Source organism: Cyanistes caeruleus, chromosome 12, assembly GCF_971803275.1.
Source record: "Cyanistes caeruleus chromosome 12, bCyaCae1.hap1.1, whole genome shotgun sequence".
Taxonomy (NCBI): domain Eukaryota; kingdom Metazoa; phylum Chordata; class Aves; order Passeriformes; family Paridae; genus Cyanistes; species Cyanistes caeruleus.
This window is the reverse complement of record NC_141712.1, coordinates 14,598,218-14,611,333: the sequence shown is the minus strand read 5'-3', so window position 1 is coordinate 14,611,333 and position 13,116 is coordinate 14,598,218. Positions and strand designations below refer to the sequence as shown.

The following is a 13,116-nucleotide window of genomic DNA, read 5'->3' as shown; positions in this document are numbered from 1 at the left end:
TGAGCACTGCAGCTTCGCTCCCATCACACTGCACAGCTCAGGCAGAGAAGAGCAACAGGACAGTGCTTGGACAGCGTGAGAAAGTTTCCTTCTAATCATTCCTGGATTAGTTGCCTAGCAGATACCCAAAGATTTAATTAGATAATACTAACCTGGATAGAGTATTTTGAGCATTAAAGTTTCCTATTACCAAACTCCTTTAAAGTAAGTTCTACCTTTAGGTTGGGGGTGAAAGGATCTGGAAGCCTCATGTTCCGTGGGAAGGCACTCAGGATCAGATTCCTTAGCTGAATACAGTTAGGTGGGATCACATCACAGAACCCATAGTGGTAGTCACAAAGAAATTCTGGGAAATCATGCAACAAGACCAGCAACACACGCAGAGTGCCCTGTGAAATAAAACATTAAATATAAGAGGTGTCTAACTATTGAAACTGTCCAAAAGCTTGCAGAGCCATCATTCTATGTCACATGGCTAACATTATCAAAAGGAAACTAATCTGGGAGGGCAGCCTGCTTCTCCCCATAATTTAAATTCAACTCTCAGATGTAAGTTAGAAGAAAACAGCTAATTCTATTTTGCTGCCAGAATATCTCTGCTTTCAGACAACTTTGATTGGAAGCATCTATTAGTTGACATTTTTTTACCTTGTAAAGAATTTGCATAGGTTTGGTGAGTTCCACATTTCTAAGGAAAGGAGCCAAGTACTTGAACAGATCAATCAATAACTGGGCATACATAGGCCAACCCTGTCAAGAAAAGAACAGCAGGTGAAAAACATGCAATGAAGACCAGTTACCCTAATTTCAAAACTATAATTAGATTGATCTTTATATAAACTTGGATGGAAGAGCTAGCAACTGCCAACTCATCCACTGAATGCAGCATGGCTCATTTCAAGGGCTTCACCTGCACATCATTGTGCCATGGGTGGTTCCAGAACCCTCAACATGCCATATTGAGCTGACAATATTTAGCCTAGAAGGAAGGCTACAGCTCTTCTAGACATTGGCAAATGCTTATCAAATTCGATAAACCCTGTGTTCTATAGTTATTGACACAGACTCTGCTCCATGCAGTTAGGTTACTGTGAATATGGAAGACAACAAAAACAGAACAGCCATGCACTTCCAGAAATGTGAAACAGCACCACACCAGATAAACATCTGGGTGAGCTTTTTAATTCAGAAAAGATAAACTGCAGCCACACCTTCTGCTGTGGTGTATGTGCCAGCATTCTTGCAATAAATATCCGATGGGAGATCAGTTCCAGCCAGGCATAAACAAAACCTGGAGCTTTTGTAGGCCTCAGGATGTGAAATGTGTTACTGAAAGAAAAGTTAGAGCAGGTTAGAAGTGCACAGCAATAAGATTGCTTTTCATAACATTGAGGGAAAAACACAGGAAAAAGCAAAGGCCTTTGAGCATCTTGGGTTTTACCAGTCTTCTTCCCTAAGATAAGCAAGTGATCAGTCCACCGTAGAACCAGTTACTCCAAAGGTGATTAAGCCACCACAAAGAACAGTCAGATAGCCTTTAAGTGAAAATCCTTGATCCTACCAAGAAAGGTAGTACTGTGGCCAATCTCAAATACATACCAGAAAGCTGTGAGTGTTTGGAAGTTGATGGTCTCCAGCACATGCTCAGGAGCATTCAATTCCAACAGCAACATGATGAAAATGCGATGGTAAGGAAGTTGCTGAAACTCACTCTGCCGAACATCATGGTCTTGCAGAAGAACTCCCACCACAATACCCAGAACCTAAAGAGATTAAGACGTGGAGACAGCAAGAATTACTCTGAAAGTCAGACTACAGATAATACTTTAACCAACAGTAAAAAACCCAGCAGATTCTAACAAGAACCAAAAATCCCAGTCATTGCAAGTGTTGCATAAATGAATATTACAATTCATTTCAGCAATTCCCAACAATTATGCTTTGCTCTCCCTGTCTCTTGGACCACAGTCACAATGACTGACTGGCCAGTAACTGAAGGTCTTAACTACCTAAGACCATCCAGCCATAAACCAAGTAGTATAAGAGAAAAGACCCTCACAACATGAAGGTAAACACTCAGGAATCAACAACTTTAAAACAACAGCTGCTGACTTTTTAATTTCAAGGCACAAAGATGAATTTCAGATTGGTTTGAGATGTAATCCTTGTGTACAAGAAAACCACTTGGTATCTTGGTGGTTCACTCAAAAGTTTACCAATGACCAACCCATCTAAGTTCACATCAGACACTTCAGCAGCAGCCCACATTAAGGTCTGCACCTCAGGTTTATCAGAGATACAGTGGACAACACACTTTAAATGTGATGAGGACAAGAAGGATTCCCAACCTTATTCAGGAGGTTGATCTTTGTGACCGTGTTGGTTGCCTCCCCAGAGTGCTTCACCAGCAGTGCAATGAGTCGCACAAAGGCATCCAGGTTGTGGTAGCACTTGGCTCGAATCATTGTGGGGTTGGCTGCAGGATTGTGCTGCTGCTCGGCCAGGGCTCGATAGCTGATCTCAACACACATTTCAGTGCAAAGACGGAAAAAACGGGTGATCAGGTCATCTGTTTTCAGGATCCCCTGCTGGTGCATCTAACCAGGAAAGGAAAAGACGTCAGCACCATAACCACAGACAGTTCATTTTACAATTTATTGCAAACAACACACCCTTTACAAAGCACCCACTTTGCCTGCCACAGCTAATTTCTGCCATACTCTCCTGAGAGATTAATGTTTTCAAGGCAATTTGAGGGTGATAACACAATTTTAGCATACACATTTATTCTCAAATACCATCTTTTGAATCCCAAATCTTTCTAACCATCAGCATAGCTATGAAACCTGTTTCAGCATCAGTGCTGCCACCAGCATTCAGCCTTGCATGAAGAACATGAGGAGTACAAGCTCTGGGAAGGGCAGACTCCAGCACCTAGCTCAGGAATCACCACTACTTTGCAGCCCCATTCTGTGGAAGCAAACTGCATTTGGAAAGTGAATTTTCCTTACATGACCATTACATGCAGAGAAAGATTGGGAGGGCTTTTTTGCTTTGCATGGGAGAGTTGTTCTAATAATATACATATAAAAAACTTGGGAGTTTTGAATAAAGCATGTTATTTCTGAACTCCTACTGGACATAAAGCTATAAAAACAGCACAACTAGTAACTTGGAGACAATGTGGAGAACTTCTAGGACTTCTGGAGAAACTTTTTTTCTAAAAAGCCCAAAGAATTTTTGTATCTGCCTTCAAAGTTCTGTGCTTCTCCTTGTCCTACCAACTTGTGTGAAGGAAGCAACACTTTGGCAGTCATTTGAGTTCAGTAATAGAATCTTACTTAATGTAGTTATTACAAAACATTCATTTAAAACTCATTACTAAAGCCTGTAAGGAAACAATTGTAAATAAACACTGCACTTCAATATATTTAAATTGCTGTTTCAAAACTGATCAAATATGTACAAGAGGTAATCAAACAAATGTACTAAGTGTTGTAAGCACTCCGTACTGAATTGTGTTTTAGAAGCATGATTTAAAGTAAAAAAAGTGAGGTCACAGAAATAGGTCAAATCTTTCTTTAACATGTATGCTTAACACAATGTCTATTAAAAACATTCAAAAAGTTCTATGCAAGAACTAGACTAGAAGGCAGACCAACAGAAAGCTGTCTATAACCAGTACACAAGGACACTAAAATCAAATGAAAAACAACAGTGCATCAGTCACAATCTTCATGCATACTCTGAAGTCTGAGCTTCTTTTCATTAGTAGCTGCAAAGTCTGCAGCATATCTGTGGTGGTGTCACAAATTTAAAAAGAACACAATACAAAAAGACCATGTCAGGGACTTTCTTGCAGCTGCAGTCAAGGAGCTGCATGCAAGGAGCACAGTTTTAGGGAGATGCCTGCAAACACATGAGTTTGTTACCACACATGCTGGGCTACTGTGGGGATCTCCCTCCTAGAAGGCAAATGGTATGTGATGTTCACCACACCTGTTAAGGTACTTCAGAGTGGCACCTTGGACATTGTTTAAATTTAGGCACCACTTCAGCTAATGAAGTCTCCAGATCTTCTTTATTAATGATTTCATTTTGAAAAAGGATTCCCTTGCCCACATGACCTGAAACAATTTACCTGAATTTCTACTGGTGACATCCTCCTGTAGGCTGTCAGAGCTTTTACTGTTACCCATAAGGAACAACACCAGTCAAGGCTTATTACAGAGCATGACAGAATTATTTCCAAAAGCTATTTCAGCTCAAGTTTTTGTTCCACCAAACTTATCTCAGAACTCACGGTCTCAAGTGACAGCCTGTTGCTACAGTATCTGAAGAACATAATTTGGTGGAGGACAGGGGTTTCATCAAAAACAGAATTTTGACAGTAAACTGCCATACACCTGGAAGTTTCAAAAGGATGCCTAATACAAGTTATAACACTGCTATAAAATGGAGGGGATCACACCCTACTTATGTTGAATAAAAAGCACCTTTCTTTCCAAAAGCTCTACCTGTCCAACAAACGCAGAGAATGCTTTGGTACTGTCACGGCCTGCTGCAGCTGAATGGTAGAGGTTCACCCACTCCCTCAGCAGGTATTCTGCCTTCTCCCTCAGGCCTGGTGGGTCATCATACTCAGAAGCTTGGGAAATTCCTGAATGCATCATGAAATTAGGACCTCCATGAGCACGGTCAATCATTGCTTCATAGTTTGATCGGACCACTTCCATCAGCTGGGGTAATCTAAGGTGACAGACCAGAGAAAGAGCTATGTTAGAATTCCTCCTCCCCCAAAAGGTGCAGGAACTGAAAGCTCAGTCAAATAGTTGAAAGAATGCAAATTATTTCTTATACTAAAACTTTCTATCTTTCAGTCCTCACTGGAATAGCAGAAATAAGTCATGAAAGCAGATACACTTATGATGAAAGAAGGAACACTGAAACCACATAAGCTTTGAAGTTCCACTCCAATTTGTACAGCGGAGTGGTGAAACAAAACACCACAGGGACTAGAAGCAGCTTCTCTTCTGCAGACTTCAGGAGCCCTAAAATGCTCCAAGACAGGGAGATACCAGTACTGAACAGCCTGACTGGGGCACTGGATTTGGCTGCAGTGAAAGTCAAGCCATACAGTGAAGACAGTATCTATGCCAGCTGCAGATGAAAGGACTTTGGTTTTGGGACATCATATAAACATCCTATTAGTGCTGGTAATGGCAGCCACTGCCACCAGCCAGCAGCTGGTTGCTCTCACAGCTATTCAAAGTTCTCCAAGTTCTAATCCGAATCCTTCTCAAACCCAGCAACAACTGCTTCCACCTTATGAACAGGAGGCCTGCAAGTCCCACAGGTATTTCCAGGCGCTGAGGCAACATTTGCTACCCAAATGGTTTGGGCAGTTTGCTGGTGGATACCATAAGCCATGTGAGACTGATGGAGGATTGCTCTGTAAGCTCTAAATAGAAATGACTGTCCAATTGGATTGTTTGTGACTAACAAATTAACATATATATATATATATCTGATTTAAACAGGCAATAATATTGCATAAATTTGAGATAAAGCAGGAATTCAAACAAGTTTCTCACAGTTCCACAGGATTTTGGAGCATAGTGCATGGAGAGATTTTCTTGCTTAAGCATTCAGTTTCACATCCTGCTGCAGCTGCCTCTATTTTGACTAGGATGAGAACACTTACACTAGAGTGACAGTTGAAACTAAGAAAGGACTGCAGCCTTAGGGGAAGGTTAAAGATATATGACTGAATTATATGAGTTATTGCCTATATAATATGTAAAACATAAATGAGCACAAAAAGGTATATATTGCACAATACTATAGTCTCACCCTTCCGGGGCGTTTCCTCTGGAATGAGCATTAATTCTCATGAGTGTCTCAATAGTGTGAAACAGATCTGCTTCTGTTACATGGGCAACACTTCTCTCATCCACCAACAAGATCTTTACCAACTGCATGGCAAATGCCACAGCCATGTAGTTCAAGCCATTCTCCATAGACTGTCAATGTGAAAAAGACAAAGATCAACCACAGATCTTACAGTGGACTGAGTGCATCCCTCCTCCTTTAAAAGTGCAGGTTCTCTTTACCTGAGCCAAGTGAAGGTCATACTGCTGCATGTTAACAAGGTGATTGCGGATTAGCAGCTCCACAGCTTCCACGTTGTATTTGTACTCATCTCTGCATTCAATCAGGCACCTGAAGAATTGGACTTCTTATAGAAAGTGTATTTCAACAACACAGTTTAAGTGAAACAACTCAAATCTACAACTTCAGAAACAGTGACATTCACTGTGATTCATTATCCAGCTACAAAAGAAGCCTCTTCTAGAACATTCTCTAAGGTAATGTTTAAGTTCAGAACAGTCAGACTCAAGCATCTATTGCCCTGCACAACTGGTTACAAGAGCTCTTCAAGAGCTTCAGTTTATTCAGCATAAGAAGCTTCTCTTCCGAAGATGAATTGGCAGATCTGCCTAGCTGAAGCTTCTGCTACAGGCATATACCATGTCACATTGTTTGTGACAGCATACAGAAATACTCTCTGCAAAATGAGGGGGAAAAAAAAAAAAGCCCAGACCATGCTCTAATGCTTAGTTCCATTCAAGATTCCGATCATATTCTGGGATGAATCAGCATTATCAGAAAAACTAGTTAATTTTGACAAAAAAAGCTGTGGTTTTTGTCTGTCCAAACTGCAGCAAAATATTAACAGGCAGGGAATTCAGAGTAACACAGGAACTCCCAAAAGATGGTCAAAGCTACATCAGTGTTCTTATTGTCTTGTAACTGACCTAGTGATTTGTTTGTTACACCACGGAGATCCATAGGCACGACCGTCCTGCAGAGCCTTCAGCACCAGCAGGTGACACTCACGGTAGCGGAGCAGGAGATCAGCGTCAGCCCCACTGGTGGCATCCAGCAAGCCCTCTACAGCCTAGAACAGATGCAACCTGTTAGCAGAGGAAAAAACAAGTCCTCTTCCAAATCTTCTGCACATTACATCAGCAAAAGTTATCACCAGAAGACATGAAAAAAAATCAATTTAGTAATTGTGCTGACGTTTTGGTAAGACTGAAATTTTACCAGCCACTATGGTATCTATACATGCACTGTACACAGCTATGATACCAAACAAACCTACAGGTCTCTCTATGCCAAACTACCTTTGTATGTGCACCAAATAACGTAACAGACCGTGTTAGTTTGTGCTGCAGCTTCCTTAACTCAATACCACCTCAAGCAATTCTGCATACGCAAGGAAAACTACCTCGGAAAATATTTACAGAACCTGCCAGAGGTAAATGAGCAACTTCCTTGCTATGTTAAGTTTACAGCAAATGGAGGACAAGTTTTACACAGGCAACACAATTTATTTGGTCAAGTCCTAGTCAGGATTGGATTCTTTAATAGGTAAAACACTAGCAGATGAAGAGTTTCCCTCCAGCTTTCGGTTACTTTTGTTTTGGCACTGTTCTTGGATCCTCATGCAAACAGCTCAGTATCCTCACACTATTCTCAAGTGGATTTTTCTCTCTGTCTGTCACTTGTTCTACGCTACTACATAGGCACTGATGCCAGCTCAGCTCAGAGCTCACTGCAACACTTCCCACTGGTACAGCCTACAAATTCTGGCTGGGATGGAGTTAATTTGCTTTATAGCAACCCATATCGTGCTGTGCTTTGGATCTGTGCTGGAACAGTGTTGACAACACACCACAGTTTCGCCAGTTGCCAAGCAGCACTAGCACAGGATCAAGGCTTTTTCTTTCCCACTCTGCCTCCGTCACCAGTGGGTAGGCTGGGGATGGACAAGAGGCTGGGAAGCAACACAGCCAGGACAGCTGACCCAGATTGAATAAAGGGATGTCCTATACCGTACAACATCATGTTCAGCAATAAAAGCTCAGGGAAAGGAGGATGAAAAAGGATTGGAGGATGAAAATGGTTTTGATGTTTGCCTTTCCATGGAAATGTGACACATGCTGAAGCCCTGCTTTGCAAGGTGTAGCTGGACATCTCCCTGCTGATGGACAGTAGAGATTTTAGTTACATTTGTGCACATGGCCTTTACCTTCCCTATTAAATTATCATAATCTGAACAAACGTCATCTAGTCTTCTCTGTGTTTTCTGTGTCCTGCAGAAAAGCAGAAAGAGGAAGCAGCTGGATGGATGTTGGGCAGCTGGCCAGGGTCAACCCACCATGCATAGTCATTTATCAGTTACTGCAAAATACTATGCTCAGTACTATCTATCTACAAGGGCAGTTCAAACACCCTTTTAGCCTCCAAATAATCTTGAAATCAGACCACTCTGGACTGCAACAGCTCTCTACTTGCCATATCTGAACTAAACCAAGTCCCACAATTCTGAACACCTGCTTCTTCCAAAGCAGTCTTGACACCATGTGTACAATACCCTAAGTGAATACAATGGCTTCCTCCCAATCTTATTTATTGGATTTCTGAAGATAGCAGTTCAGTACCGTCCACCGAGCAAGTTCCACAAGATGCATGAAGAAACAAGGTCGCCAGCAAGACAATCCATGAGCCAGGTGAGTAAAAAACTAAGCAAGTTGTTACAGAGATGAGTTGTATACGCTCACCTTCTGCAGTAGTCCAAGTGCAGCAATAGCATCCCGGGAGTTCCGAGCCACTACCACCGCCTCCAAGAGGCTTCGCAACGCTTGGACTTGAGGATTCATGGCCAGGGTGTGTGGAATGGACTGCAGGTGCTGCTCCAGTTCTGTCATACATTTGTCATAAATTTGTGCTACATCATCTGTAGCCCAAGCTTGCTGCTTAAGAGAAAGTGAGAATCAATGATTTTTGCAAGGACTGCATTTGTGACATTCAAATACTGACTGACTGGCTCTCCATCAGAAATTATAGCACTCGGAATTTAGACTTCTATAGTACTGTGGTTTACATACATACAAGCAAATTAAGCTGTGAAAAAAATCAGCACATATTTCTATCAGTCAGAATCACAGAATGGTTTGGCTTGGAAGGACCTTAAAGACTATCTTGTTCCAACTGCCCTGCCATGGGCAGGGACATCTTCCACTTGAGCAGGTTGCTTAAATCCACTTCAGGGATAGGCTTCTTCAGATAACCTCTTCCAGTGCCTCACCAGCCTCACCAGGAAGAAGTTCCTCCTAACATCTATTCTAAACCTGTCATCTTACAGTTTGAAGCCAATCCCCCTTGTTCTGTCAGTAAAGCCTTATGTATGCATAAAAAACCATGTTAATTATTTTAAAATTCAGGCTTGCCATCCATGACCTTCTTGCAAAAGTAACCTGAGATTTGAATAAAATGCTTCACTACAACTAAAACTACATGTAGTAACCCTAACCTGCAGAATTTGTCCCAGTTAGGGTTACAAATCCCTAAGACTGGATGGAAGTTTTATGTTGCAATTACTTTGTCTTTAGAACAAATGCATTTTTTCAACCACTGTCCCCAAGCAATACATTTGACCCTTATGAATCCTTAGAGCAAAAATACAAGCTCTGCAACAGTCTCTAAAACTGCTATAGTACTCTCAAGCTGATTAATTCAGAAACCTCTACCTTCATAGGCTGAGCCAAGAATCCTGTAGGCTGAGTTAAGTCATTGGTGGGCAAGAAGCCAGGGACATTGCGTGCAAACTCTTCATAAACAGCCAGCTGTTTTGGGTCCACACCTCCAACCTTTGCAATGAAAAGAACAGGCATTTAATTCATTGATAAGCACTCAGCCAGTACAAAATTAGGGCAGCTTGTGTAATAGGTAGCTACTCATAAACAGAGAGGCCTAGACATCAAGTAGGCTTCAGCTGCTCTGCACTGAGGTCCTATCTCTCCTGCCACATGTCCTAACAGGGGGGAGATTTTGCTTTAAAAGTGAAACTCATATTCCCAGAAACAGAAATAACTGAATACTGAGAAATGCTCTGTGAAAAGCATATGGTACATCTTTTAAAGGAAGAAAATAAAAAGGAGACAAAAGAAAATAAAATATAAAGACAACAAAGAAGCCATCTTTCAATGAGAGGAAATGCACAGAATAGAGGCTCAAGGAATTCAGAAAATGATATAAACACTCATTCTGGAATAACATATTTATGTGTTTCCATACTAATCAACATAACAGCAGCTGTGCTGTTAGGCTAGACTATAACAATGTATGATTACTCAGCTGATGCTGTGCCATCCACTTTTCCTTATCAGGAGGGAGACAGGAGCAGCATCTGAACAGAGCTCACCTTTAACCTGATCTGTTCTGGCATCCGCTCAGCCTGGTACGTTAACACAACAGGATCGCAGTAGCGACGCCCCTCTTGCCTAGCATGCTTTCTGAGCTCAAATTCCTGAGAAAAACACAAACACCACACTGCATTTCAGACACCCATCTGGATGTGTATGAGCACACAGAATATTTCTAAAAGACACCAGTCCCATACTTACAGTTGCGAGCCTCTTGTCCATCTCAGGGCCTGCCTTTTCCACAGCTGTCTTCTGGATAAAGCAGCAGGCAAGCTCACAGTTATCCTGTGCTAACTGGGCAGCTGCCTGCTCCATCATGTCCCTCTGCTGTGGGGAGGCTGCCTATTGAAAATCACAATAATCAGTGAAGGATACAAAATTTCCCTGTATATTACTAACCTTAAAATCTGCACCGCTGCTTATACAGAACATCAGGAATAAAAAGGAATGCTCTTAGGACCACAGTCCCTTCCCAAGAATATACAATATTAAATTTAATTTTGCATAGCTTTGAATAAAACATGTAGGCAAGACGACAGTAAAGACTTTCAACAAGGAACGAAACAGCAGGAGTTCTCCATCTTCTCCACCTACCCATCTCCAGGGCACAGAAATAAAGGCCTGCTTTAGACAGACAGAGTGATGCTAATTCAAGGAAGGCTTTGCATCACAGTAGAAGTTTTCCTACTTCCTAGGTTACAGCTGGAAGATATAAAGGTGCAGCACTAACAGTGCAGAACAGCAGTCCTAAGCCTTCTTTAGTGGGTTCCTTTTCTGATAGGGAATCAGATTTCCTTCCTTTTTTCCTTCTCAGTCTGCTTTGAGACCCCTAAACAGATACAGTTATTTTTCAGGGTGCAGAGCAGCAATTTCTACTAGAAATGTAATGCATCTATAAAGGCAGCCTGTCCCATCTATTTGGACTTCCTTGTTGGCTAAGAGCTCTTTCATTAACTCCCAAAAATTACACTATTTCTGTTAAACCACTTCATAAAAATAAACCAGATAAGAATTTTGAGATGATTCCTACAGAGCCTTTTTTGCAACAAAATGTTTTCTACACTTATCCCTTAAAAAGCTTCCTTGGATTAAAACTGGACTTGTACCAATGTCATATGTCTTCAGGGATTAAAAAAACTGATTAATTTCTAATTGCTGAAAGTATAGCTGTGTCTTGATCTTTCCAAGATCCTTATGCTCTTATGCCTGTTGTTGACACTGATGGCAAGAATTCCGTGTGGTACCTGCAGTTGTGGTCAGCAGTTCACAGGCTGTTCCATACAGGTCAGCTCAAACTTTCTTCATTAAGAGAGCTGATAATAGCCTCTAGAAAACTCAATTAATTCACAAGCTGTTCAGAAGTCTAAACTACCTATCTGCACAAGTAAATAAAATCTGCCTGAAGCATGCATGCTGAAACAATCCAAGATATCACCAAAATCAATTCAGACCTCCCCACTCCAGCTTTTCTGCCTCAAACCCTGCAGAAAGTTCAAGCCTCCAAGGCTTCTATCATGTGATTAAACTGAAGAGAACAACTGAGGCGAAATAAAAAGATAGTCAGGAAGTTCGTGTGCCATTTAGAAAGACCTACCATCTCAGTTTAAGTGTTTGACCTGGAATCACAACACACTTTTTCCCACTGTAATTCCACAAGAGTCATGAAACTTTTACCCAGTGAATTCATCCCCATGGTAGTTAAGCTGCAGAATTAATTAACAAGTCTATACTGTGGAGAACTGATTTACTAATGCTGGATGCCTACAGTCCCATAAATTGACTACAAATGATGGGGCTCCTACCCTCAGTGCAGTAGCAAAGCTATTTTTCAAGTTGGTAGCTATGCTCATCAGCAAAGGTTCCCTGCAGGTAATCATGGCCATCCCGGCAGTCAGGTTCCGCATCATGTGGTGAGCAGCCACACGCATCCGTGACTCCTCCGAATCCAGGGCGAAGTCCTTCCTGACTATCTGCTCACAGGTCGTCATGGCAATCTTGATGGATCTGTCAACCACCGGGTGGACAAGGTCTTGCACCGCGCGCTCGATCGCCTGCCGCACACACTGCTTCAGCTGCGGGTGGGCTTGGAACAGTGGAATCTGCAGGGGATTAGGAAAGGTGAGAGAATAAAGTGCACTGGAATCCCACCTACCCTAGACACATTTTCTGAATGACTTACAAGTGCACTGTCATAGCTTGTGCAGTACTCCCATGTTCCCCATGAAGCTATTATAGTATTTGGTAAATCTGAAACTGGGACAAATTATTGTTTTTCTAACCAAGTTGCAGCTGAGTAACAACACAAAAAATTGACTTCAGAGGTGAGCTGCTGACTGGACAAAAGAAGCACAGAGGCTCCTTTTTTACTTAAGTCCTGATCGTTCCCACCAGCTGAGATCTGCATCAACCCTGGCTGTAAGAATTCTTTTAGCAAACTAAATCAGCTCTAAAACTTACCGTTGGATTTAAGGTAATGTGTGGAGCCAGCCCTCCTAAAGAATAGACGTTGATGTCATGATAACTGTACTGGGGCTGTGGAGGAACCGTGGCTGTACATGTGGTGCTGGTAGCTGGAGTTGTAGAAGCAGCTGGAGAACATAAGTAGGTTTGTATTGAGACACAAGTGAAAAGCAACTGCTTACAGGTATATCTTTCTTATTTAAACCAGAAAACAACCAAGAAACAAAAGCTTTGCAATTTGATCATGAAGCCTCCTAAACTTACCAAGCAACTTTCATTCTCCAGTTGCCTAATGATTAGTTCCAAAGTAGCTTCAGTACATTTTAAGAGAGCTGTTTATTATGATAGTTTTAGCACTTGTTCTATTGTTAATAGAGGGGAC

At 41.7% G+C, this 13,116-nt stretch overlaps 1 protein-coding gene across 25 annotated transcripts in view; it reads right to left on the bottom strand.

Moving 5' to 3' along the window:
• CNOT1 (CCR4-NOT transcription complex subunit 1) overlaps positions 1–13,116 on the bottom strand; it is a 54,398-nt gene that overhangs the window by 3,079 nt on the left and 38,203 nt on the right. For 10 of the 25 annotated variants that reach the window (XM_086847891.1, XM_086847895.1, XM_086847896.1 and 7 more), the window contains 15 exons: positions 12,732–12,862; positions 12,077–12,373; positions 10,476–10,616; positions 10,274–10,378; positions 9,600–9,719; positions 8,631–8,822; positions 6,819–6,961; positions 6,114–6,222; positions 5,854–6,023; positions 4,518–4,749; positions 2,349–2,597; positions 1,600–1,763; positions 1,212–1,329; positions 649–750; positions 216–389 (listed from right to left, as the gene is read on the bottom strand). In XM_086847891.1, coding sequence (XP_086704017.1) covers positions 216–389; positions 649–750; positions 1,212–1,329; positions 1,600–1,763; positions 2,349–2,597; positions 4,518–4,749; positions 5,854–6,023; positions 6,114–6,222; positions 6,819–6,961; positions 8,631–8,822; positions 9,600–9,719; positions 10,274–10,378; positions 10,476–10,616; positions 12,077–12,373; positions 12,732–12,862 — 2,447 coding nt within the window. Of the gene's footprint in view, positions 1–215; positions 390–648; positions 751–1,211; positions 1,330–1,599; positions 1,764–2,348; positions 2,598–4,496; positions 4,750–5,853; positions 6,024–6,113; positions 6,223–6,818; positions 6,962–8,630; positions 8,826–9,599; positions 9,720–10,273; positions 10,379–10,475; positions 10,617–12,076; positions 12,374–12,731; positions 12,863–13,116 lie in introns of all 25 variants that reach the window. The other 15 variants (XM_086847887.1, XM_086847889.1, XM_086847888.1 and 12 more) reach the window with 3 other exon arrangements.